This window comes from Copidosoma floridanum, unplaced genomic scaffold (assembly GCF_036245765.1).
Source record: "Copidosoma floridanum isolate Cflo_tuat_1 unplaced genomic scaffold, Cflo_Japanese_pri ptg000014l, whole genome shotgun sequence".
NCBI lineage: Eukaryota > Metazoa > Arthropoda > Insecta > Hymenoptera > Encyrtidae > Copidosoma > Copidosoma floridanum.
In genome coordinates this window covers 3,468,929-3,492,237 of record NW_028321891.1, presented here as the reverse complement: position 1 = coordinate 3,492,237, position 23,309 = coordinate 3,468,929, and the positions used below count along the sequence as shown (strand labels likewise).

Below are 23,309 nucleotides of genomic sequence, written 5' to 3'. Positions count from 1 at the left end.
TTTGTAAAGCTCACATCAGTCCATCTTAGAGACAGCCATCAGATGCCTCGCAATAAAATCAACACTTATTCAAACTTAATTGTGTAGCATTACTTTTTTGTGTCTTAAAAATACTTTTTAATAAGTGTTTTTAGTTTAATGATTTTTGGGATAAAAGGAGCATGATACCAAAAGAAGTAACTTACTACACAGAGAAGAAAGTTCAGTAATCAGTAATAAATAATCTGGTGTAGTACTAGAAACAACAGTTGTACTCGCGTAATTATGAATGCATAGACAGGTAAAAGGGGTCAAATTAATTTGTGTATATGTATATATATGTGTTCAAAAATATCATGTGTTTATTATTATATAAATATAAATTTCAATTACAGGAATGGATCATTTGAAAAAGATTGCATTCAGAATTGCTGTATGTGGCGGCCTAGCGACAGTAGTTGCAATAAATTCCGTGCCATTTATATTAAATCGTAGAATTCGTGAGACACAACACTACAAGAAGGCCTTGGAACTTTTATCTAATCATGCAGATGCCGTAAAGTATTTGGGCAAACCAATAACAGCTCGAAGAATCCTGGTATCTGATCCAGATCATTATGGTGCTGATGACGAAAAAATGTGGTTTAAAGTACCAGTGACAGGACCAAATGGAAAAGGTTTTTTGTTTTACAATGTAAAAGTGAAAGATTATGACAAAAATTCACCGGAGTTATCGCGAGTTGAACTCACAGTTGATAAATTTAAGGATTACAAGTTAATGATAAAATCCGAATAGTTTTGAGATTTTAAAAAGCATTATATTATTTGAAGACTTGTAGTGGCATATCTGTGACACCTTCAGGGGCTTTTAAGCCTCTTCTAGTGTATCCAAAACCAGCTTGTATTACATGAATGGCAGCAGAAACTGTTAAATCCACACTCATTTGGTTTCCTATTTTTGGGTTAACTTCTACCAAGTCAACAGCATTTAATCTACGAGTTCTGTGTAGTTCTTCCATTGCATGAACAGCTTCTCTCAAAGATAAACCTCCCCTTACTGAAAATATGTGTGATAAATTAAATGAAGCAAAGTTTGTATCCAACTAGTAAAACATACCTGGGGTTCCCGTGCTTGGAGCTTCAAGTGGATCCAGTGAATCAATGTCAAAACTAACGTGCAATGATTTGTTGCCATCTGGATCAATTTTCGTCAAAGCCATATGTATGACATCGTGAATTCCTATACATCATAAAATTTGATATATAACAAGTAATCATTTTGCAGCTTTATTATTGATATGAACACATACTTACCATATCTTTCAACATCTTCCATACCAAAAGCAGTGATACCAAATTTTTCTATAACCAATCTTTCATAACGATCAACCGATCTTAAACCAATGTAGGCTACATTTCTAATTGAAAGCCTATAATAAAAAATAATTATTGCTTATTAAAATGCTGTATCATTGAAGTATCAATAAATACTTGCATTGGCTGTTGCCAGTCCATCCCAGGCAAATAAGGCCAGTAGTCAGCTAGTTCGGACGTTAATAACGCAACTGGCATACCATGAACATTTCCACTTTCACTGGTTTTGTTTGTATTTAAATCAGCATGAGCATCAATCCACAATATTGCAACGTTTTTCTTCATCTAAAAAAATATTTAAAAAAATTTTTAATAGCAGTTTGTTGCAACAATACATTTTTTGCGTAAGCATTTTGTTTACTTTGACATGACCATCAATAGATCCAATACCAATGCTGTGATCGCCTCCTATGGTTAAAACATTTCTACCATCCAACAAAATACGTTGAACCATTTCTGACAACTTTTGTGTACACCCAGCCACGTGATTTAAATGCATCATATTGTCCACTTCAACGTTTGAAGTTTGATACTGTACGTTTCCATAATCGTGAACATCTAGTCCTGCAGTCATAATAATAATAATAAAGAAAAAAATGGTTTGCTAAATTCAAAACATTTTATTTTGCTGAAAACGCACCTAAAGATTGTAGTTCTTGAATGAGACCTGCCGATCTTATGACGTCAGGAGCTAATTCTACTCCTCCCTTTTTCTGTACACAAACAAAGCTTAATAAAAATAGGAGGGGAAAATTATATACTTATTTAATTTAAAACATACTTGTCCTTTATTAAATGGCACTCCAATAATACCCACTTTTTCATGGTTTCTCAGCCCAATTTTCGAAAAAAATCGCTTAACACTTTGTCCTAACATGGTTACCTAAAGTTTGTGACTAACTTGAAAAAAACTCACTGAAGAAAGAAAAGTTACTCAATGACCTCTACCCCCTCTTTTTCGCTTCTGATAGTGCGTATCACTTTGTGTGAAGACTTCTTATCTCATACGAAAAGTAGGAAAAACTTTTAAAGTGTTTCAAAGGAATGATGATGAATAAACACTGGTCTTATCTTACTTTATACATATATAATTCAAAAGGTTTTGTATCTATAAACAATATTTGACAAGTATTTTTTTTTCATCCATTGCATTATAGCGTATTGGAAATGGATTTTCAACAATAATTGTGAAAAATAATTGTTTAACGACACTTTACTTAGGCCCCAACATTTCTTCTGGTTTCACCCATTGGTCGAACTGCTCGGAAGTCAGGCCATTTTTCAGCGCCGATTCCTTCAATGTTAACTTTTCTTTGTGCGCCTGTTTCGCAATGGCTGCAGCCTAAAATTCACGGAAAACGTTTTTGCTTGTTTGATTAAAATCGATTAACTTTTTAAAAGTGTTACGGCGCTATAAAAAAAATACTTGCCTTATCGTAACCAATGTGAGGATTAAGGGCAGTGACTAGCATCAAGCTTTCGTTCATAATCTTCTTGATGTTATCGATGTTTGGCTGAATACCGACGACGCAATTCTTCGTGAAGGTGGCCGCCGCGTCTCCGAGCAGTCTCGTCGATCGGAGCACATTGGCGACGATCATGGGCTTAAATACGTTGAGCTCGAAGTGCCCGTTGCTTCCACCGACACTCGTCGCCACGTGATTGCCCATCACTTGGGCGCACACCATCGTCAACGCTTCACACTGGGTTGGATTCACTTTGCCGGGCATAATCGAGCTGCCGGGCTCGTTCTCAGGAAGCGAGAGTTCGCCCAGTCCGCACCGTGGTCCACTTCCCAAAAATCTGATGTCATTTGCGATCTGAGCAATAACAACGATAACGTCAAAAAAAAAAAAAAAAATAGAAGCGATAAACGAAAACAGAATGTACGTTTTTAGTAAATCGTAGAAAACAAGAGAAAAAGAACCTTCATGAGAGATACAGCGACGGTATTGAGAGAACCGTGAACCTCGACGAGAGCATCGTGAGCAGCGAGGGCTTCGAATTTATTCGCCGCCGATACGAAGGGAAGACCGGTCAGGGAGGCGATTCTTGCGGCGGTCTTTTCCGCAAAGCCCTTTCTCGTGTTCAGACCCGTGCCTACTGCCGTACCACCAAGGGCCAGCTCGTACAGCCTCGGTAGCGTGTCCTTGACTCTGGCGATACCATACTCCACTTGCTTCGTGTACCCTGTGTGCAAACGCGACAACCACGGTAAATTAAAAAATATTCATACAGAGCATTACGAGTGTCCAGTGAATCGAGCTGCTTTGGTAACGCACCCGAAAACTCTTGCCCGAGAGTGAGCGGCACCGCGTCTTGCGTATGCGTTCTGCCGATTTTGATGATGTCCTTCCACTCCTCGGACTTTTCCTTGAGCGCGGCGTGCAGCTGAGTTAGACCGGGTAACAGGATCTTGTTGATCTCCAGGGCCACGGATATGTGCATCGCTGTCGGAAAGGTGTCGTTCGAGCTCTGCGACTTGTTCACGTGGTCGTTCGGGTGGACCGGGTTTTTCGAGCCCAGCTCACCACCCAGGAGCTCGATCGCTCGGTTGGAAATCACCTAAATACAAGCACGTTGGGGTGAAAATTAAAATTTTATCAATACGGCGTGTGGTTCAATTTTTTAACGCGAGATAAATTTATCAGTCGTATAGATGATACGCGCCTCGTTGGTGTTCATGTTGGTTTGCGTGCCCGAGCCGGTCTGCCAGATGACCAGGGGGAAATGCTGGTCGTAGAGACTCCCGCTGATCACGTCGTCGGCTGCTTTGCTGATAGCATCGGCAACTTTTGGGTCAAGTCCGTACTCCTTGTTCACCTCGGCGGCGGCCTTTTTTAAAATGCCCATCGCGACGATGACACCTTTCTGAAATGAGAAATCGTTTAAATTTCATGTTTTTGATGATCAAACGTTATATAAACGGCGTGTTCTGCGATTTTTAACATACAATGTCTTTTGAAAAGTACTAATTAGATTTAAGTTTGATGCAGTGGTGAACTTTTTTTTTTAATTGTCCTAAAGTAAGCTGTAGTTATGTATGGTTTAGTATATACACTTACTGGCATGCGCTCGGACTGGTCGCCGATCGGGAAGTTCATTACCGATCGCATGGTCTGGGCTCCATAGTACTTGTCTGCCGGTACTTTCAGTTCACCGAAGGTATCCTTCTCGACTCTGAATTCGCCACTTCGCCATCTCTAAACAAAACGTATTGAATTTAAAAAAAATCAGAGGGATCGTTCAATTTTGCCGATGAAAAGATCGAAAAGTAAAATAATCCAAAATATAACAAAGAAAACCAACGCCAAGCATGTTGTGTGTTTATGGTGTGATGCGTGTCACGTGAAAGAAAAATTAAAGGTAGGTATGTAAGAATAGAGGAGCAGCAGTTGCGTTAACTGAGCAAAGTACGTCGAAGCACTAAAAGTCTGCATCAGACGGAGGTTTACATAGCAGAGGACTTTACTACTTCTCTTCGACGTTGTTAATGATAAGCGGCGGAAATCTCTCACCACAGACTATGATATACACGCATAGGTATCTCTGTATATAAATGTACATTAGAGATGACGTTGATTTCTTATACTGTTGTTGCGAGCCTTTCACTTTTTCTCTCTCTCCCTTTCTCCCTTTCTCGACATTAGTATATAGGTATTATACTTTTTTTTTGCTCCATTCATTTCTTTTAAATTGTTTTTTAAAATTATTTTATTTCATTAGATACTCTCACACGAACGCCCGCATACTCAAGATTTACCGGCAAACTGAGTCTGTGGTTTTCAAACGTATAACGTTATACGAGCTGTCATTGATAAACAAATCCTGGCTATAACTACGTACATATGTTTGCCTTCAAAGTCTTCCATTATTGATGTAATGGTTGGTTCCTCTATTACCTTTTATCTAATTTGTCAAGCCAATATAGCTTATGTAAGATATCATGCTTTACGCCCATCTTTAACGTGTACTTACATACATATTAATTTCTTTTACACATAAATGATATCTGTATTATTTGCATTTTTTAAATAGTATTTTTACTTTAGTCTTGCAAGAATACATCCCTACAAATTAAAATTTTTTAACCTCTGATGCGCAAAAATGATACGATAAATAAACATTATCTGTCAGAAATATTCATAACAAACGGTATAGTTGACAATTGCCGGCGTTTGTATGGATTATTATTTTTTTTTTTTTTTACCGTTATTCGCACAATTAATCGAACGGTGAGATTATGTATTTTTAAATAAAAAAACTTGTTGACTGCTTTTTAAAGTAAATTTTAAAAATAACGAAAACAAACTCGTAAACGTATTTATCGTAATGGTTTCATCATTTCTCGACTTGATAATACTGAAAAACATTCCACTTATTTGACGGGCTAAAAATACTGTTAAAAGTTAAATATATATATAAAAAAAAAAAAATTTAATTACTTTTTAGTAAAGGTTAAAAAAACATTATATAAAACAGTTTTATCGCATATATTGTGAAAAGTTTGTTATTGTTATTTTTGAAGATCCTAGAATATGTAGCAATTCGAATACGTTGAAATTCTTAATTAATTTTACAAAAAATATTCCAATTATAAATTTAAATTATTATGGCGCGTATATATGTAAAATATTCTTCATAACCTACAAATTCAGACAAATTCGGAAGCTATACTATCATGAGATAAAAAGTGTTAAATCAACGAATGTAAAATCTATTGATAGATCACTGTATGACGTGCTTTTCTATTCCACGAATGAATTCATCGAAATGAAAGGTATGATTGGTGAGTGTATAGGTAAGTATATGTGTCATGTACTGAACTCTATCAACTGATCCTCAATTCCTCAGCAACAACAGGAGCCGTACCATATAACTTTTTTTAGCTTCGCGGGCCCATGTTATAACATAGGCCGATGTACAGAAAAACAGTTATATGGTACGGCCCCTGTGTTGTATCGAACGAACGAATAATAACAAATGAAAGCGCGAAAGCTCTAGCTGATAGAAACATTGTAAGTATAGAGTTGTATGATGGACAACAAAAGAGCTGGAAGAAACGACGACTGTGTTCCATTCACATAGAGTACTAGGTAATAAATGGGCACAAATGAATTGCACAACTTATCAACTAAGTGGTTACGAGTACCTTAGATTCAGTGCAACATAATTTTGGTTGGCACATGGCGAGCCGGGGCACGAACAGGGCGCTTATTTCCCTTGGCTGTCGGCCAAGGCCGTTCGTCACTCTTTGCCTCAGAACATTCATTTTGTTACACTTATTGTCCTTATTGCTACTTTTTTATCAAGTACTTTTAAATCCGTGAAAAGTCCCGATTTGCGGGCTTAAAGGGAACGCGACACAGCTTGTATATATATATACATACATATATGTTGTGGGGGTGCGTGTTTTTTTAGATATGTCTTCTGCTTGCCCTGGCTGTATGCTCTATGCGCGCGCATATGCTGCACACTTTCATTTGCCGCTTATTTTAGCGTCATCTTTTGAATCGTCGTCCTGCAGGTACATTATATTAACTGCAATAACATTGTTTATTTGAATTTTTAGTCATCAGCGATAACGGTATCTTTTCTTTTAACACGTGTCAAACGTTTAACAGCCAAGACCGATGAACGCGAATCAAAAAGGCCTACATCGAGCTGCCAAAAGTCCAGTTGCACAATTATACTTACTTAAGCGCGAAAATAGATTTAAAGCTTATAATTTCCGATGAGGGAAAAAGATGTTACATGACTGAACCTTCGCTTCTTTCTCCTCAATTCACCCTTTCAAACGTAAACGCATCCGCAGTGTTGTTTTATGCAAAACTGTTGGATCCATAAACGAACGTTTGTTATAACGTACATTTAATATCATATCTTCGCGTACCTCCACGAATAACGCGCCTCGCGTGACGTTTCGTGTCGAGGCCTTTGCGCGAGAATGTACTTACCCGGTTGGCTCCGTGTTGCCGAAGATAAACAAATAAAATGCAATTCAAGTCACGGCAAACACACGATTGTTAACTTACCGACATCGACGAACAACATCCCCTTCAATTTTTCCGATAGGTTCATGTATGCTTTTTGCCGTGTAGCTACGCGTGTACGTGTTTTCGGTGCTCTTATTGTTTCATGAAATAAAAAACGGGCCCTGATCTGCCAAAAATGTGTTTAGTGTTTGACATTAAAAAAAAAAAATGCCCTCGAGATGTAAAGAGTATATATATATATGTATGTAGGTGTGCTCGTCCACACGCAAAGCGAGCCGGTACTCATAAGTATATGTGGAAACTGGTTCAAGCTTTCCCACCCGTCCTCCTATTTTTTGGTCAGCCTGCACATGCAGCGGCTATAGGTACAGCCCTTAAGCCTCCCTGGGCCCCGGGGTTTTTCCCAGTACCAATACACGCGCACACGGGTTAACATTTGTGAGCTCGGACAACATACAATGTGTGAAGAGATATCCCTCCTGGCTTGTAAAAATGTCTTCCACAATACTGTACGTTCAATCGCAACATAATATTGTAACGACATATGGACGGATTATAATGCACGTCGGACAGGCCTACCGACACAACCATTGTTTTGCCGAGCTTGATATGTTGAATTTTTTAGTCATCGGGAGTAGTTAAGCGTGTACCTATATTCGTATACTCTTTGGCAAATAACATCCACGAAGCACAACGGAGAAAGACATCAGGAGACAGAGACGGAACACATAATATATACTCCCTGCGGTGTAGGCACACATAGATGTGTAAGTATTAGGTAGGTAACATTCCTCTTGGCTTCACTCCGCAGTCGCTCGCGGCACACTTGGTCCGATAACCGTGTGCTCCGATTTGCAATAGAACAACACGAGTAGTATTACGTATAATACCCATTAAAACTAATTACTTATACGGTTACTTGTTTTGCTCAGTATTATTATCATGTAGAGTGATGTCCTGTTGTTTTGGAGCAAAAAGGCCGAACGATTGACAACATTGTTATTCGCTCGCTCCACTCGAGAGAAAAAAAACGAGGGAGGAAGAGTTAACGTTGCGAGGACAAAAAATAAGTATACAACGGATGATCGCAGCAAAGATGCACGAGCACAAACAATCGAGGAGCAATTAATTTTTGCATCTCGACGCACTCGTGTGGAATCAATGCTGGCTTACGGATCCTTACTTTCGGCAGCCGGAATAATGTGCAATAGCATCGGGACAACTGGCGACCACGGCGGCAACAGCAGTGGTACAACAAAGTTCGGGTGGCACTGGTACAGCGAGGAAACGCAACGAGAACAAGATCGCCATTGCCAAAGTTTTGTCAAAAAGTGAATTGTACATTCGTACACATGTGCGTGTGTATACAGGCAGGTGCAGTGCCCCGTAGGATTTTGTTGCTATACAAAAGTACCCGTACCAACTGTAACTTTGCTACAGCTACCAATTGACTTGGTTCGGCGAACTTGCGAGCTCCACCCGCCCGCTGCCACCGCCACCTCCTCAACTGTTGTATATATATATACATACACGTACATTAGAACCTTCCTCCGTTCAAGCTGACGCGAGAGGTAAGAAAGAATTCGTGTTTTGTCCTTGTTATCGTTCACTCCACTATAAATTTTTTTAATCATCGCCATATTATTATTATTATTATCATGCACATTCATTTAATCGCTTTATTTCGACGCCCACGCACACTACGTATATTTACACGCCTGATGCATATAGGCACAAAAATACATGTATAGGTATATACCCGCTCTTTACTCACACACACGTAACTTTCGAGCTTTCGTGCGGCTCTCTGAATTAAAAGTGCAAAGAGAGAGAGAGGGAGAGAGAATAAAAAATTGGTCAAGGCTATCGATTAACAACACACGTTTCTTCGTTTATACTTATATGTATGGGTACGTGCGCGGGGGTCCCCCAAAAAATTTAAAAGGTATAATAATCGTCGAATTGTTGTAAACCCGAAAGAGCCGCCCACCTATGCACGGTTGGGAAAGTATAATAAAAAAATAAAAATAAAAAACGAACGAGCACATATGCAAAACCAATCCAAGGGCGCCATTTGTTTGGCTATAGCGTGGCTAGAGCTTATTATTTACTACGAGCTATGACGTAAACACACCAAGTAGTAAACCCCCACTCTGTCGGTGTCTAGTATAATATACTCTTCCTTTTGGAGCCATATTATACGTATATATCATCCTCCAATACTCTCGCGCTACGCCACTCTGATTGCTTATTTATATATATATATATATATATATGTTTGTGTTCTTGAGTCGCTTGTTGATGGCATCTCGTGTACTAATCATATCTCCGTCCGCGACGTGATGTGTACCTACTTGTGGACACCTCAGGTCTATAACTGTGGACGTGCGCGGTCGCGCGAACTCACCAATTAAGTCCTTATCAATTTTGACGGAGTACCCATACAACCCGTCGATTACTCCCGTACACGCTGCGTTGGCCGTCTCTCTTGTATTTTCGCCTTCCCTCTCGAATCCGTCGGTTTCCTAAAAATAGATGGGCGCTCACTTACATGGGAAAACAAAAAGAAAGAAACAGGCGGTCCGGCGCCTCTGGACCACTCGGCCAATCGATTCCTCCGGCACGCGTCTCCCCCTCCCCCGCAAAGGCGAAAATAAAACGTCTGGGGCGTTTATCTACGACTTGAAATTCGGACGGTTAATATAATATACCTACAATGAACCGTATGAAACGCCATGGAGAATATTTTTCATCGTTTCCAATGAATATATTTTTTCTTTTTCATCGGTCGGACTAAGGCAAGTGTTGCGTGGGGGTTCAATATTCGCGACGTATCGGCTCGGCAATATATTCTCACATCTGCCGTTCTAATTAATCCGATGGAGCAAAAGTTTTTTGATCTGTGAGTACGTATGTATGAACAAGCGAGCAAGTTACTCGCTTCTCTCGCGACTTGTTATATACTTACCAGCTGCTCAGGCCCGAGTTAGGCGTAACCTTGGAACTCGAGTTCCGATGTCTGTACTTACACGGCTATGTGCTGGTCGTTTGTTTCGCCAACTTTGTCAGCTTCCAACTCGTATATTATATACACGGCTGCGAGAGCGTTTTAGGGGTGCTGTATGTTGTGCGCCATTGGTACCGTAACACCATAAGTTCAGCTCACATGGACAAGTGTTTCATGACTAAGGTGCTCGTAGTTGACAATATCGCAGTTGTTTACCTTTGATTCCAGAAAAATAACTTTATTTCCGTGCACTATGATTTTTTTTTACTTCTCGCTAACAGTGCATGTGACTCATTAATATGTGCGCGCGCGCACTAATCGGTTCGAAAATTACTCATTTTTCGTGTTTTTTTTTTTTTTTTTTTTCTTTCTTTCTTTTTGTGCGAAAGATTACCAAGGCCATACTCACGGCAATTTCATGTATACGCGTCAGACCTCGATCAATGCTTGTAAATTTAATTTCGTTTTCTTCCTTACTCCCTAGAGTTTCTTCAAAAAAATACATCGATAATTTGAGATCTCTTTTTTTTCTACCTATCCTTTTCTATTCAACATCGTGAATTTTTCACAAAAGTAACTTTTGTTCCCAACAATAATTTTTGACTCCAAAACTCTAATTTCAAGGCTTTGTTGAAGTTTATTTAGCTATGGTTATTATATTCGTTTTGACAAAGTTACAATCAACAAATGTGTTGCTTTTCTTAATCGTCAAAGAATAAGGTCTAGTCCTAATTATTTTATTTGTATCTGTGCACTATTTTTTGACGTCACAATTATCGTTCAAAATCTAGGTTTTGCGTGCTTTATACTTTGAATTTCGGATTTCTGACAAATATTTACAAATAAAAATCCCCGGGGAGAAAAAGCCTTTTTTTCTAAATTTTTTGAGATATTTGTTTTAACAATTTTAAAATGGTCCAAAAAATTTATGTCATACAATTTTTTTGGGTGAGACTTTCCCCCTTTTCGTGATAATTGTAATTGGTCTGCATTAAATGCTTATCATGAAAAACGTCGACGTGGACAGTAGATTAGGGTTCAAAATTAAAAAAGGCAGAATTCACATTTACGTCTATGTATGTTCGAAAAATTATTCTATGCAACAAATAAAAAAAAACTATAGCTTGATAAAGTCTAAAGTTATTGCTGTTACGAAAGATAACAAAACACGTTCCACCTGTCCTGAATTGTTTGTCTCGAGGAAAAAAATGAAATGCGTTAATTAAAACAAATTTAGTTGTTTTTACACACCTGCAATAGTTCAAAAATTGTTACATTTATTTTAAACATTTCTTATCTTAATAAACACATATTATGTACTCAGTGCAGTGTAAACAAATCTGATTTCAGTTCTTTATTCAATCTTTGATTGATAAACTCTTGGAAAAACGATGAATCGACAAAAAATAAAAGCACTACTTGGAGGTTTTGACATTAATTTTTCAGTTATCCCTGAAAACTACAAAAGATCATAAAAATTTTTACAATTTCAAAAGTTAATGTATTTAGATTTTAAGCACGCTCGGGAGTACGAAATTTTGTAACTTTACAATAAAAAATCTAAGAATCTCTCTCGTTGTTAAAAAAAAATTCAGAATTGTATTTTTTATCAATAATAGAACAACGACATCGCCAAGTTGCTCTTGAGAAGTTGCTTAATCAGAACTATTTTCATATTTTTATTGTTTTACTCGTACTGTTTGGATAATTTTTACTTCAAAACAAGTATGAATCATATGGTATTTTATCTGACTAAATATGTACACTCAATAAGATAAAATGGATGGTTCGTGTAAATATACTCATAAAAATTAATTTTTCCCCGAAAAATGGTAGGTACTCGTAAGTAACCCAAATGTTGAAATTTCTGTAGAATTACTCATAAGTGTATATCACCAAGAAGCATGCAGTCAACGTTTGGTTGAATTATCGAAGCAAAGAGCCTCAAACTTGTTTTTTCCGCCGTCGTTTACAAATCAACGAGAGACCTTTAACTGCCATATCACAATATATTTCGGCTACGTACATCGTTTATAATCGTGGTAAGCTTGTTGTAATCGAGTGCATCCATAAAGTGTGTAAAATTTCTTCCTTATTAATTCTTCCTTTTGAAACTTTATACGGCAGTTTTTCGCTATAGTGTAATAAAAAAAAGTTATACTTAAGTACTTGATTTCATTGTTCTTATGTGGTAGGCAAAATTTAAACTAAGTACTACGTCAGTCCCAAAGTTTTTCAGTAATATTCAATAAACAACCAACAATGGGCTAATAAATATCAAAAACATCAAAGTCTGTTAATTGACAGACGCAAAACCTTATTTAAATTAATATTTATTACTAACTTTGTTACAATTCCAATCTATGCAGTACAAATACAATTATATTTATACATATAATAAGAGGAGATTTTTGTGACAACTTTTTGACGTAAAAAAAAGAATACTTATCTATTTTTCATTTATAATTTTTACTTATAGTTTTTTTCTGGATTGCTGAATCTATTGAATTTTCAATTTTTTAAATTCATGCGACGATTTAAAATCTGAAAAAGTCGATTAATCCTAAGTCTGAATTAATCTTACTAGATTGTAATTTTTTTTTTTTTTAAGACTCTAAAAATTAATTGTAGAAAATATGTAATTAAATTATCTATAAGGAGGACAAAGTGTGAAACATTAATTCACTTTTTCTGCTTGGCCTCAATATAAAACCCGAATATATTATCGAACCTCTAAGGTTTTTTAATCGGAATTCTCAAATTTGGCCTTGTAGATGATACTTATCCGTAATCAATACGATAATAGTTCCTCAATTAAATAGGCATATAATCAAAAAATAACTCATAGAATTTCTTGCTGAAAGTAAGTTAGTTAATTGAAGCTCTGTCGCTTGATTTATCGTTGCTTCTGTCTAGGACCCGGTTCATGATTTTTTAGCATTGAAAATATAAATAGCTTGATATTACAAAACAGAGATTGGATCATATTTTTTTTTTCGAAATGGCCGAAAAACTCAATTTGGTAATGGCCACATGGACTTGTACATCGCTACATCATAGCAAGCCCATGTAGCCAAAAATACGGAAAAAAGAAGAAAAAGAAAAAAAATGAAGTAATACTTAGAGCGAGATAAGAAGCAGTCGGCCACATAACGACCGCACCGACGTCTACAACTATATATACGTTTAAACGACAAAGAAGCCGGTCACGTTATACATGTATATGTTTTGTGGCAAGGTCACGCGACGAGCTGTATCATATATATTCGTGCGTGGTCAGTTTTTTTTTCTATACTTATTCCGAGCCTCGTCCTCCCCTACTCGTCGTTCCATTTACTCATATATATGCCTACATGTATATGCGATACTTCTTGACTTGTTTTCGGGCTCCCTCATTCTCACGCATTATTGCGGCCGATACTTGTGTATATGCATTCATAAGCAGGAAACGGATAAACACTTATTATTTCAGTACACAATCGGCAAAGTGCAACAGTTTATGTGTCTTGACACATTATTTAATTTTTTTTTTTTTTTCACATTTTTTGTTACTTTATAAATTTGTTCGTTTAAAAAAGTGTTGAAACTTGTGCTCTTTGTAACTACACGACCTGTACTTTACTCTCACCAGTACAATTCGTTCTGGTGCACTTAAAAAATGTTTTACCATAAAACTGTGATTGGAAAAATAATAACTGGTGTACTTTTTATTACAAGCTCACTGACGACATGAAACTGAGAACAAAAAATTTTCTTTTCGATTATATAAGTGTCGATTTAATTTCTTTTAAGACGATAAAAAAGTACCATTAACTTATTTATGTATGTTTTCTTTATTTTGAGCGTGTATAGACACCTTCAAGTGATACACCTGAGTGTTTGATTGGCAAGTGCGTAATCTCTGAAAAAGTGAAAAAAAAGTGGAGACGTGATATCTGCAGTTCGCTGACTACCGCCTTGTGCAAGGCAAAAGGAACTTTGTCCTTAGGTATATATACTTATACTTTTCACGAGAGACATACCGTTAAGGCCTTTGTGACGAGAGAAACAAAGCGTCGTGTTCGATCGATGTCCTCTTCGAAAATCATCTTTGTTAACTCGAATCGATTCAAATGTTTAATGATTATACTTGCACGGCACTAGCTCAACTGGATTGGCGTCTGTTTTATTCCACCGATGCATAGATAGTCATGTCCGTTTTTATGAGTTATGGTTCATGCATGTTAAGCTTTTGAGGCTGGTGGATTTATCAGTGGTGTGCCTCTCTTTTTGGCCCAATACTGAATTGGTGCCAGAGCCACTCTGAGCATTCAAATCACTGTCGTTACCCTTGTTTTTTTAATTGCTCTTGGATGAAGTTCGATTGCGCGGAGGGTCAGTGTAGATAGGATAGGTGTAAGATTAATAACTTAACCATTCAACGACACGCGTACCAACATAGCTGTATTTTGCACAATTTTCCGCGTATTAAAATATTCTCGCTTTGAAAATCGTAACTTACCACGTGCGATTTACATTCAACTTTGAAACAAATGGATAATTGGATTTGAGCGAGATGTAAAAAAGTGGAAAGTATTTACAATAACACAGTAAGTTTATTCAGAAAGAAGATACATGGAAAAAAAATGATAGCTAAAAATAAATAGGACATTTGGATAAAAGTAAAAAGACAAAATTGCAGCTAAACGTATTCGTTAGAGAAATGAGATTACGATAAAAAGTGTGTCTCTGCGCTTGGCCAACATGGACCGGAGGGATCTCGTCAATTTTAATACATGTGGGTCAAACGTTCGCGGGAGAGCCCTCGAGCGATCGAGTTCATTGCTCCAGACGAGACTGCACACATTGTACACTCAAAATCGCTCACACTTAAATCCTCCGTCTAATCTCTACCTATACATACGTGTCTTAATTTATACACTAAGCTTCGAGCATATCGATACGCATCTGAATGCTGTACGTGTTTTGTAACAGTGAACTTCCTACCTTTTGAAAAATTAATTTCGCTCATTTTATACTGTCGTAGCCCGCCTCAGACTGTTTGCTAGATTACGTCTGGCCTATTAATTTAAGAGTCTGGCTCTCAAACCATCGTCGTGGATGTAGCCAATAGTAAACAGTATTTACTGTGGACATGTACACATCTGAGAAAATTAGAATATATATTGTTCGGGGTTGTGAAGTGGATTAGTTTTTTTTACAAAAGCACATCTCAGTAAACACTGTTTGTATTTTTTCTTATGTATACCTAGAAATTACAAAGTTTTTAATACGGAATTAAGTACTGTTCTAACATTTTTCGAAGAAAAATTTATTAGTGATTTGTTTTCTGAGCCACACAGTTTTTGAATGAATTTAAGTAAATTTGAATAAGTTCAAAAAAAAAAATTTTTTTCAGCTCCAAGATTTTAAGTCGCAGACTAACAGGGATTGTAGATAAATCACTGAGAATATATTATTCGTCAAATAAAATACAAGTATGGAAATAATAAAAAAAATACATGTAAAAACTGAACAAATTTTTTTTTTCAATTTTTCAAAGCCATGACCTAAATATTGGAAATTTTTGAGTCCAGGGTAAACTAGAAGCATGCTTTATACAAAAATTACCACAATTTGCCTATAACAATCCTTTACATGTATACACACAGTGCAATTTATGACGTAAGGCGATTTAGATTCATCGTTGTCTGGAGTGGCTTTTGGAAACAACCTTCGTATTTTGATTTTGTAATCACCCCAAAACTTTCTTTTCTTTCTTCTGTTTGTTTCATGTACTCACTTCCAATGCCAAAGTCAAAGAATTTCCTAAGACATTTAGACTATTCAGGTCTCAAAATCAAACAAGCATTTATTTTTTACTTTTGTCATTAGTACATCTTTTTTTTATTTAATGGGTATGTTCCTTGTAAATTGCATAATTAAAAAAATTTTAGTTATTTATTTTTTTGCTCACATTTTTTAAATTATAACTTATTTATACGCTCGATTGCATTGACATACCTACAAGCTAGGTATTTTTAAAAAGTTTATTCAAAATTCTTATATACAACCAACAGTTTAACAGTTACAATTATTCACTACAATGTAAAATAACTTTTTTATCGTATCATGTACAACAAAGGCTCATTGAATAGCATTTTTGTTTATCATTAAATAATTTTTAGTGGTTCATAAGTTAAAAATACTTTTTAAATTTAGAATATATTTCATTAGTTTTAAATTTGTGACGTTTTATCATTTTATAAATAACGTCTATGATAAACAATTATTACAAAAAGCACATCGACGTTTTATTCTTTTATGTACAAAATTGCAGAAATCTTGATATGAACATTCACAAAAATTCAATCCCTCATTTATAATTTACAGTGACAATACTTTTTTCATTATTTTAGTGTACTTATCGTTTCAGTTTCACTCATGCTCGATAAACTGACAGTTTTTTAACTTCAGATTACACTTATTTGACCTTAAAACTGTATGGTACTACCGTAAAAGAAAATTTCTTTCGATAAGCGTCACATTTATTGAAAAAGGAATTGAGTTATCGAGCGATAAACTGCGCTCTGTAGTGATATTTCTTTAACTGATTACGTTCGAGCAACGCATACAGTCGCTTTCTTTGACTGCAGCGATTATTTCGTATCACAGTTCCGAGTAACTTTCCGTAAGGGTTCCTCTCGGAGAATGCGATAATAAACTATATCAACAGTGTAAGATATCAAGTGGCAGCGGATCAGCAGAGTGCAAGCGATTTGTTATCATAAAAAAAAGATAATACAATAATAATAGTGATAGAGAGAAATGAAGTTATGAAACTTATTTGATTGTTAGTGGTTTCATGAAAAAATTTAAATTTTCAAATTTTAAACTGTAAAAAAATTCTGATTAAACGTCAAAATTAGTCAACAGTGGGAATGAAAAAACCAGTACGGCGTATGACCGTGTGGTAACAGCAATATTGAAATAAACTACGCATCAAAGAATAGTAACAGTTCCTGCAACAAATTGTTCCCAAATATTTTTTCTAATATTCTTGAACGTATACGTTAACATTTTTTGAGTTTTTGTGTTGTCTGATGTGCTATTTATTATGTTATCGTTTTTATTTATTAACTTTTTTTTTTTAATAAACACTTACGTTTTAATTGCGCCATAACTACAGGTGTTGCGTAAGTCGTGGGATTTTGTGCTATTTTTTACATGCTTATAGGATACATTTTTTTCATTTATTTGTCTCTTTAATACTATTTGATTATTTTTCAACAAACCTGAAAATCAAGAAAAATTTGTTGCTGTTCCTAAACAAGCGTCAAATGTTTATGAAAGTCATGATCGAAAAACGATATACTTAGATAAGTGTTGATAAGTATAAATTTAAAAATGCGTTTCCTTAGATATTTTTTTTTTAATATTGGTAGATAACTGCAATCACGTTTTTTTGAAAATTTCATGTCATCCCGGTGGAGTCGTTGCAAAATGTTACCTATGTATATAGAAACTATGGTAAAAATCAATGCAAAACAACGATAGACCACGGTAAAACCTTACTAGTAATTTTTTTTTCTAGAGTCTAATCATGAAGTGATTAATTATTTTCAAAAAATGCCGTTTTATACCAATGTAACGTCCCCTATAGATAGTATGTAAAATCATGAGAGCAATCGATGAAATTATCAAAAGTGTGGAATCAGTAAAATTTTAGTGTTGAACCCCTCGGTGCGCGATCTTACTGTCAGGTTCTACTTAATGTATATACGAATTAATTAGTTTTCATGGGCTAATTCTTAAAAAGTCGAACTATTTTTATTGTGTGATAGAAAATAATGTTTATCTACAATTGTAATAATAAAAAATAATGATGTGTCAATAATATATGACTAATGATTCATTCAAAATTATATTTGGTAAGTCATTTAATTTGAAACACCGAAAAATACATGTAACAAAATCATAATGTAAATATTCAGACTGGATTGATCCTGGTTTAAAAAAAAGTTGATTGCACATCTGGTTTTACAAAGTCGAGTATGAGAAAAAAAAAATTAGTCAGCTTGACAATACTTTGGAAAATCACTGGTCATTTGATTTTTTTTTTATACTTTCACATGTGTGAATAAATTAGCTGCAAATCTACTACTTGTATGAGTTTATTTTCGAAGTTGCATGTATTTTCATTACACCGTATCATTAACACATTCATACTTCTCGCAGGATTTCATAAATATGGATGAGTTTGACGAAATCGACGATGACTCCAGAATGGTACCCGGATGTTCGGGGAGCGAGAGTTCAGTTCCTGTTACCTAGTAAGTAAAATTTTTTATGCTTATGCTTATTTATATTATTTAACGAAGGAGAAATTAAGAAAAAGACATTTTAAAAGAAGCACTTGCAAATGTCAAACGAGAAGATCTTAAAAAACTAATTACGAAAAATAGCTGAAAGTCCAGTGTATAATGATTATTATTCGGATATTGGGATATGTCACCTTACGACAACTACGAAGGTACAACATATGAATTACCTATAACCGCACAATAATTTGTTATTAATTAAGACGCAATTATTTATTCTGCGTCGTTTTTCCCAAATACCAAGTACTTATTAATAAAAGATTATATGTACATAAGAAAATAGATCGAACGAAAACTCTGATGCCGTAACAGAGACAAAGTAAGAGATACCAATAATTTCCACTGTGATTGGCTTGAGCTGTGTCTACTTATCGAGCTTATCGCTGTTTTCTAGAAAGAGATAGAAAAACTATTAACACCTATCTCTCCTTTTTTATCTATTGCTACCATTTGCAGGTGATCCTCGGGCGTTTTTTTTTTTTTTTTTTCAACACTTGGACGTTTTCTGCACTTTCGGTAGGAAAAATAGCGATCGCCACTAATGTGCATCCATCTTGGTGGTTCCCAAAGGCCCCTTGGGCGTAGCTTTGCAAGAAAGCACACTCGGGCCTTGGAAACTACTATTAATTGTGCTGCGTATGTATATCTGTGTGATAAAATTAATTGCTAAATAGTAGATTTTTTACTTAGGGCAGAAAGTACAATGTTGTATGTTTGTGCCCGAGGTGAGAACGACATTTTTTGTATCGAGGGCGGAAAGTGCAACTTTGAGCCCGTGGGCTCACTTTCGGCCAGTCAATTACTTTCCGCCCTAGGGTGGGAACGAACTTTGGGCCCGAATATTTCTTCCTGCCCGTGTTTTCATCATGCAAAATACGGTGCTTGAAAATATATTTGACATTGACTCGACATGTCTTTCTTGACATCTACTTTCCTATTTAAAAGTGTGTTTGTGAAAGTACGAATTTTTTTTCTGAATTTCAGGGCTGAAAAAGCAACATAGCCTCACCGGTAAAAATCGCATGGCCTGGTAACTAGAAAAGTATTTTGGCACCCTCTGCGTGGAAAATGCTTTCCTAGTCGAAGGGGAGGGTAACAAACCCTCATGGAATTTTAAAATACTTTCCAATGAGCAGTGAATGGTGATTTTGGTGGATTTCATCGCATAAATAGTAGAGTAACTTACCTTGATGACAGTTTTTTTTTCTCAGTTTAATAAATTGATAGCTAGCTGATTGTTTAGTGACCATAATTATATCATTATACAATAGAAGATTTTGTATTGTATGACGTATATCGCCAGGACAAATACTGCGCCCGAATATTCCACTATTTTTCCTACTGAGGACGCAGTAAACGCTCATAAGCAGGAAAAATTTATTGGGACACGCAATGCTAACGTAATAATAATTTTTATACCCAAAAGCTATTTAATTCACGACGATATGTGTATATAATAGCAAAGACTTGTTGTTGGTTCGATCGACGGATGGGACAAGTCGATAAGTGGTCTTGTTGGTACTCGGGTGGATCGCGTCGAGACAAAAAAAAAAAAAAAATGAAAGAAAACGAGCGTTAAGCTCTAAACCGACTGCAAACTTCCTGCAAAGTTTACAACGATACGGGCGATAAATTCAGTTATCACGCATCTGTTTGTTGGCGCGATTCCTCCGTAAAATCGGTTCGGACTACCAAGCTGTGGTACACACATAAAATATCCGTGTCGAAATAAACGCCTTTGAAGGGCACGAATAAAGACTTCTTCTATTGTCTGCAACACAATTACATGCTCGTGTGAGTAAAAGTCGACGTATAATTTCAAAAATCGATTTTACAAGTCGATCCGCATTCGGTACCCACCACAGGCGTGTTGGAACAAAACGGTGATAACTGCACCACCTGTTGCGTGTATACTTATATAGTGCAATCGAAAGTGCGTAGCTTTACCCTCGATATGCCAAAGATTGCAAGTCGCAAGGTGCACGCACGTAAAAAGCGCACCAAAAAAAAGGCCGCGATGGCCATTGGTTGGCACCGAGAGCGCGTACAAAGCTGTGCTCTTACGCAGCCGCGCGGCCCTACACACACCGGGGGTGGGGCAAAACAAGCACGGGAATGCGCGCGCGGCCCGGCTTATCTCGCGCCTATAGGCGTAGGCCATCGGGCTGGTGCCGGGGAAGCTTCTCGCAAGCCACGGTCCGCCGCTCACCGAGAGAGCCTCGCCAGTTGAACAACGTGCGCCACGCGTCGCGCATCCCGTGAATTTATCACCCGCTGCCCCAACCAGATTACAGTTGCCCACGGCTATTATTAGCCCCAGCTGCCGTGCTTTGGCAGCGGCGACCGGCCGGCGTCTCTATATCCCTCTCGCCCGTCCAATTTGAGAAGCCGTGACGCAGGTAACAACAAACACAGACTCCGTCCAAAGCAAGCCAGAAAGCACGAATTTCGCGGACCTTGCCGTCAGTAGCTCGTATCGGCAGTCTATAACTCGTTGATCCGCGAGCTCTGGCTCTTCCCGAGTGTCGGTCCGCGAAAGCGGGCCACCCGAGGGCCCCTATGGAGTTCACGCACCCGAGGAGCTGGTTCCAGGAGATGGGCGTCTCCGACGGTTGGAAGCCCGAAGCCTGGACCGAAAGGTGCGTGTCCTCGGTGCGCGCCCCTACCTACTGGTCCGAGTGTCCCCTGCAATCGTCCCCGTCGGACGTGTGGTATCAGTACCAGCACCCCCCGCACCAGGAGCAGGTGTCGCACGACTCGGCGCTTCAGTTGTACCCGGCGCGGGTCGACACTGTCAACGAGGAGGACAACGTAGACGAGGAGGATGCGGGGGACGAGAGGGAGGACGCGTTTCGGCTCGAGGTACCGACGAAGCTGCAGAAGTCGAACAAAAACCGCAGGGTCGTTACTGCCGTGTCCCACGCGCGGTTCAATCCAGCCGGGAAACCGTCACCAAACAGGTATAATTACCGAGTAGCCCGTCTGTTGTCGCCGATAACACTCTCTGCGCCCTATATAATATGAATCCATCAAAGTGATCGCGAGCGTTTTACGCACACTTCCTGTGTTTGAGGCACGAAAAACGCTTCATCGCGTTTTGCTGTATAGATCGATCCGACTTACGGACATTCGGAGTGATTCGAGCCCGTGTATTTTTTGTGGATCTTTGTAGGGTGTCAATTTTTTTCAATTCCATCGAATTTAACCGAGTACATATAATGCAACGGCGAGTGTCTCCAGTTTGGCACAACCTCGCCCTCCCGCGACCTCTTAATCTTCAGCAGGCAGGGGGGGGTGGGGGGACCACGAATATACGAGCATTGACAGCGGGGTGATAAAAGATTCCAGAAACTTTGATATTATATTGTTTTTTTTACGGTACAACATACATGTAGGGGTAATCAATTTGATGAAACATTTCCATCCAAGTTCTGCTTATGGCTGCACAGTGGTAGTAGTAGAAGCTCCAACGATTGCTATGGTTATCTTTATTCCATGCTCGATGCTGAAAACTATAGATTATTTTTGTTTCCAGCTTTTTAATTGTTTCCTTCTCGCTTATCATCTGATTTTTGCTCGCGTATTACAAAATTTGGGATTCTTGGAAAGTATTTTTTTTTTCCACGATATTTGAAAAATCTTTGAAAAGTTTGTTCAAGTAATCACCACAAACGTTAAAGTTTTTTGAAAATCATCCCGTCTACGTAACTCTCGCGATCAAGATGAATACAACAATACTTGGTGTATAAAAGTACGTTAAGCCGTTTAGATTATAGGCTGTGCCAGACAAACGGTTACGTCCAAAACATATAGCCCGTCTTGTAAAGCAGTTGGGTAAAAACGAATACGCAAAAACGAAATTCAGGAAAAATGTGTCGCAAGTATATTTCATTGCAAATTTCTGATATTACAGTACACGTGAATATCTTAACTTGTGGACATTTCTAAAACTATTTCTAAAGTTTTAATATAAATACTTATCTTAATACCGTTGGATGTAAGTGACTCAGCAACAAAACCTTCGAACACCGATTTCGTAATCTCGCAAATCCAAGAAATTTCACTTTCAAGTAAATAACTAAGTGTATAATATATTATATGTATGCTAATATGATAAGCCTTTAATCTCCCGTAAAGTAAATTCTTTATAATTCAACTTTAGCTATTATCTACTTAAGTTTATGAAGGCTACTTAATCAGCTTTACTATTACCCTTAAGCAGTGGAGCGTCAATCTGCAAGCAGTAAAATCCTCATAACAATTCATTTTATGAATCAAACAATATTTTTTTTTTGGTAATTAAATTGTCTACTAAATAGATTTTTAGGATTTATAACACTGAAAGAAGTCTGAAGTGACTGACAAAATCGCGACAATAAAAATCAGGCAGAGCTACTGCATGAACGAGAAATAATATAAATATAACGTGGGGCGGAGGTAGGCACCTTTTTTTCATTATTTCACTGTGACAACAATTTTGAGTATTTTATTATTGTCCAAGCGTTATTGACACGGTAAGAACCTTAACTTTACCGTGCCATACTTTGCTAAACTTTAATCTATGTATATATACTTTTTTTATGCTGAAGAACG

General features: G+C 37.2%; 3 protein-coding genes across 5 annotated transcripts in view; 1 reads left to right on the top strand and 2 right to left on the bottom strand.

Annotated features, from left to right (window-relative positions):
• Nucleotides 1-345: 345 nt before the first annotated feature.
• On the bottom strand, nucleotides 346-2,311 carry arg (arginase). The gene is made up of 7 exons (XM_014351319.2): nucleotides 2,135-2,311; nucleotides 1,994-2,066; nucleotides 1,715-1,917; nucleotides 1,475-1,638; nucleotides 1,294-1,409; nucleotides 1,097-1,219; nucleotides 346-1,036 (listed from the first exon to the last, which is right to left on the bottom strand). The coding sequence occupies exons 1-7, from the start codon at nucleotides 2,228-2,230 to the stop codon at nucleotides 801-803; spliced, it is 1,011 nt and encodes a 336-aa protein (XP_014206805.1). The 5' UTR covers nucleotides 2,231-2,311; the 3' UTR covers nucleotides 346-800.
• Nucleotides 2,312-2,433: 122 nt separating this feature from the next.
• On the bottom strand, nucleotides 2,434-6,722 carry LOC106638238 (fumarate hydratase, mitochondrial). Of its 2 annotated transcripts, none has more exons than XM_014351314.2 (7): nucleotides 6,506-6,722; nucleotides 4,419-4,556; nucleotides 4,024-4,224; nucleotides 3,636-3,918; nucleotides 3,281-3,543; nucleotides 2,784-3,173; nucleotides 2,434-2,695 (listed from the first exon to the last, which is right to left on the bottom strand). In XM_014351314.2, the coding sequence occupies exons 1-7, from the start codon at nucleotides 6,623-6,625 to the stop codon at nucleotides 2,567-2,569; spliced, it is 1,524 nt and encodes a 507-aa protein (XP_014206800.2). In that variant the 5' UTR covers nucleotides 6,626-6,722; the 3' UTR covers nucleotides 2,434-2,566. The 2 variants fall into 2 exon arrangements, with proteins under 2 accessions (XP_014206800.2, XP_014206802.1); XM_014351316.2 differs by lacking the exon at nucleotides 6,506-6,722 and adding an exon at nucleotides 4,663-4,818 and having other exon boundaries at nucleotides 2,436-2,695.
• A 5,602-nt stretch (nucleotides 6,723-12,324) lies between these two features.
• Nucleotides 12,325-23,309, top strand: part of LOC106638237 (circadian locomoter output cycles protein kaput) — a 31,178-nt gene continuing 20,193 nt past the window's right edge. The window contains exons 1-2 of one of the 2 annotated variants that reach the window (XM_014351313.2): nucleotides 12,325-12,398; nucleotides 18,574-18,668. In XM_014351313.2, coding sequence (XP_014206799.2) covers nucleotides 18,586-18,668 — 83 coding nt within the window. In that variant the 5' untranslated portion in view covers nucleotides 12,325-12,398; nucleotides 18,574-18,585. Of the gene's footprint in view, nucleotides 12,399-18,573; nucleotides 18,669-20,967; nucleotides 21,677-23,309 lie in introns of those variants that run through there. The other variant, XM_014351312.2, reaches the window with a different exon arrangement.

Excerpts from the sequence above, each read along its gene's own strand:
- arg (XM_014351319.2), bottom strand. The coding sequence starts at position 2,230 with ATGTTAGGACAAAGTGTTAAGCGATTTTTTTCGAAAATTGGGCTGAGA. Across the intron at positions 1,918-1,993 it reads TCAAGAACTACAATCTTTAG|GACTAGATGTTCACGATTAT; the intron begins GTGCGTTTTCAG and ends TTATGACTGCAG. Across the intron at positions 1,220-1,293 it reads GGAAGATGTTGAAAGATATG|GAATTCACGATGTCATACAT; the intron begins GTAAGTATGTGT and ends TATGATGTATAG.
- LOC106638238 (XM_014351314.2), bottom strand. The coding sequence starts at position 6,625 with ATGAATGTTCTGAGGCAAAGAGTGACGAACGGCCTTGGCCGACAGCCA. Across the intron at positions 3,544-3,635 it reads TCTCGGGCAAGAGTTTTCGG|GGTACACGAAGCAAGTGGAG; the intron begins GTGCGTTACCAA and ends GTTTGCACACAG. Across the intron at positions 3,174-3,280 it reads TCGCTGTATCTCTCATGAAG|ATCGCAAATGACATCAGATT; the intron begins GTTCTTTTTCTC and ends GTTATTGCTCAG.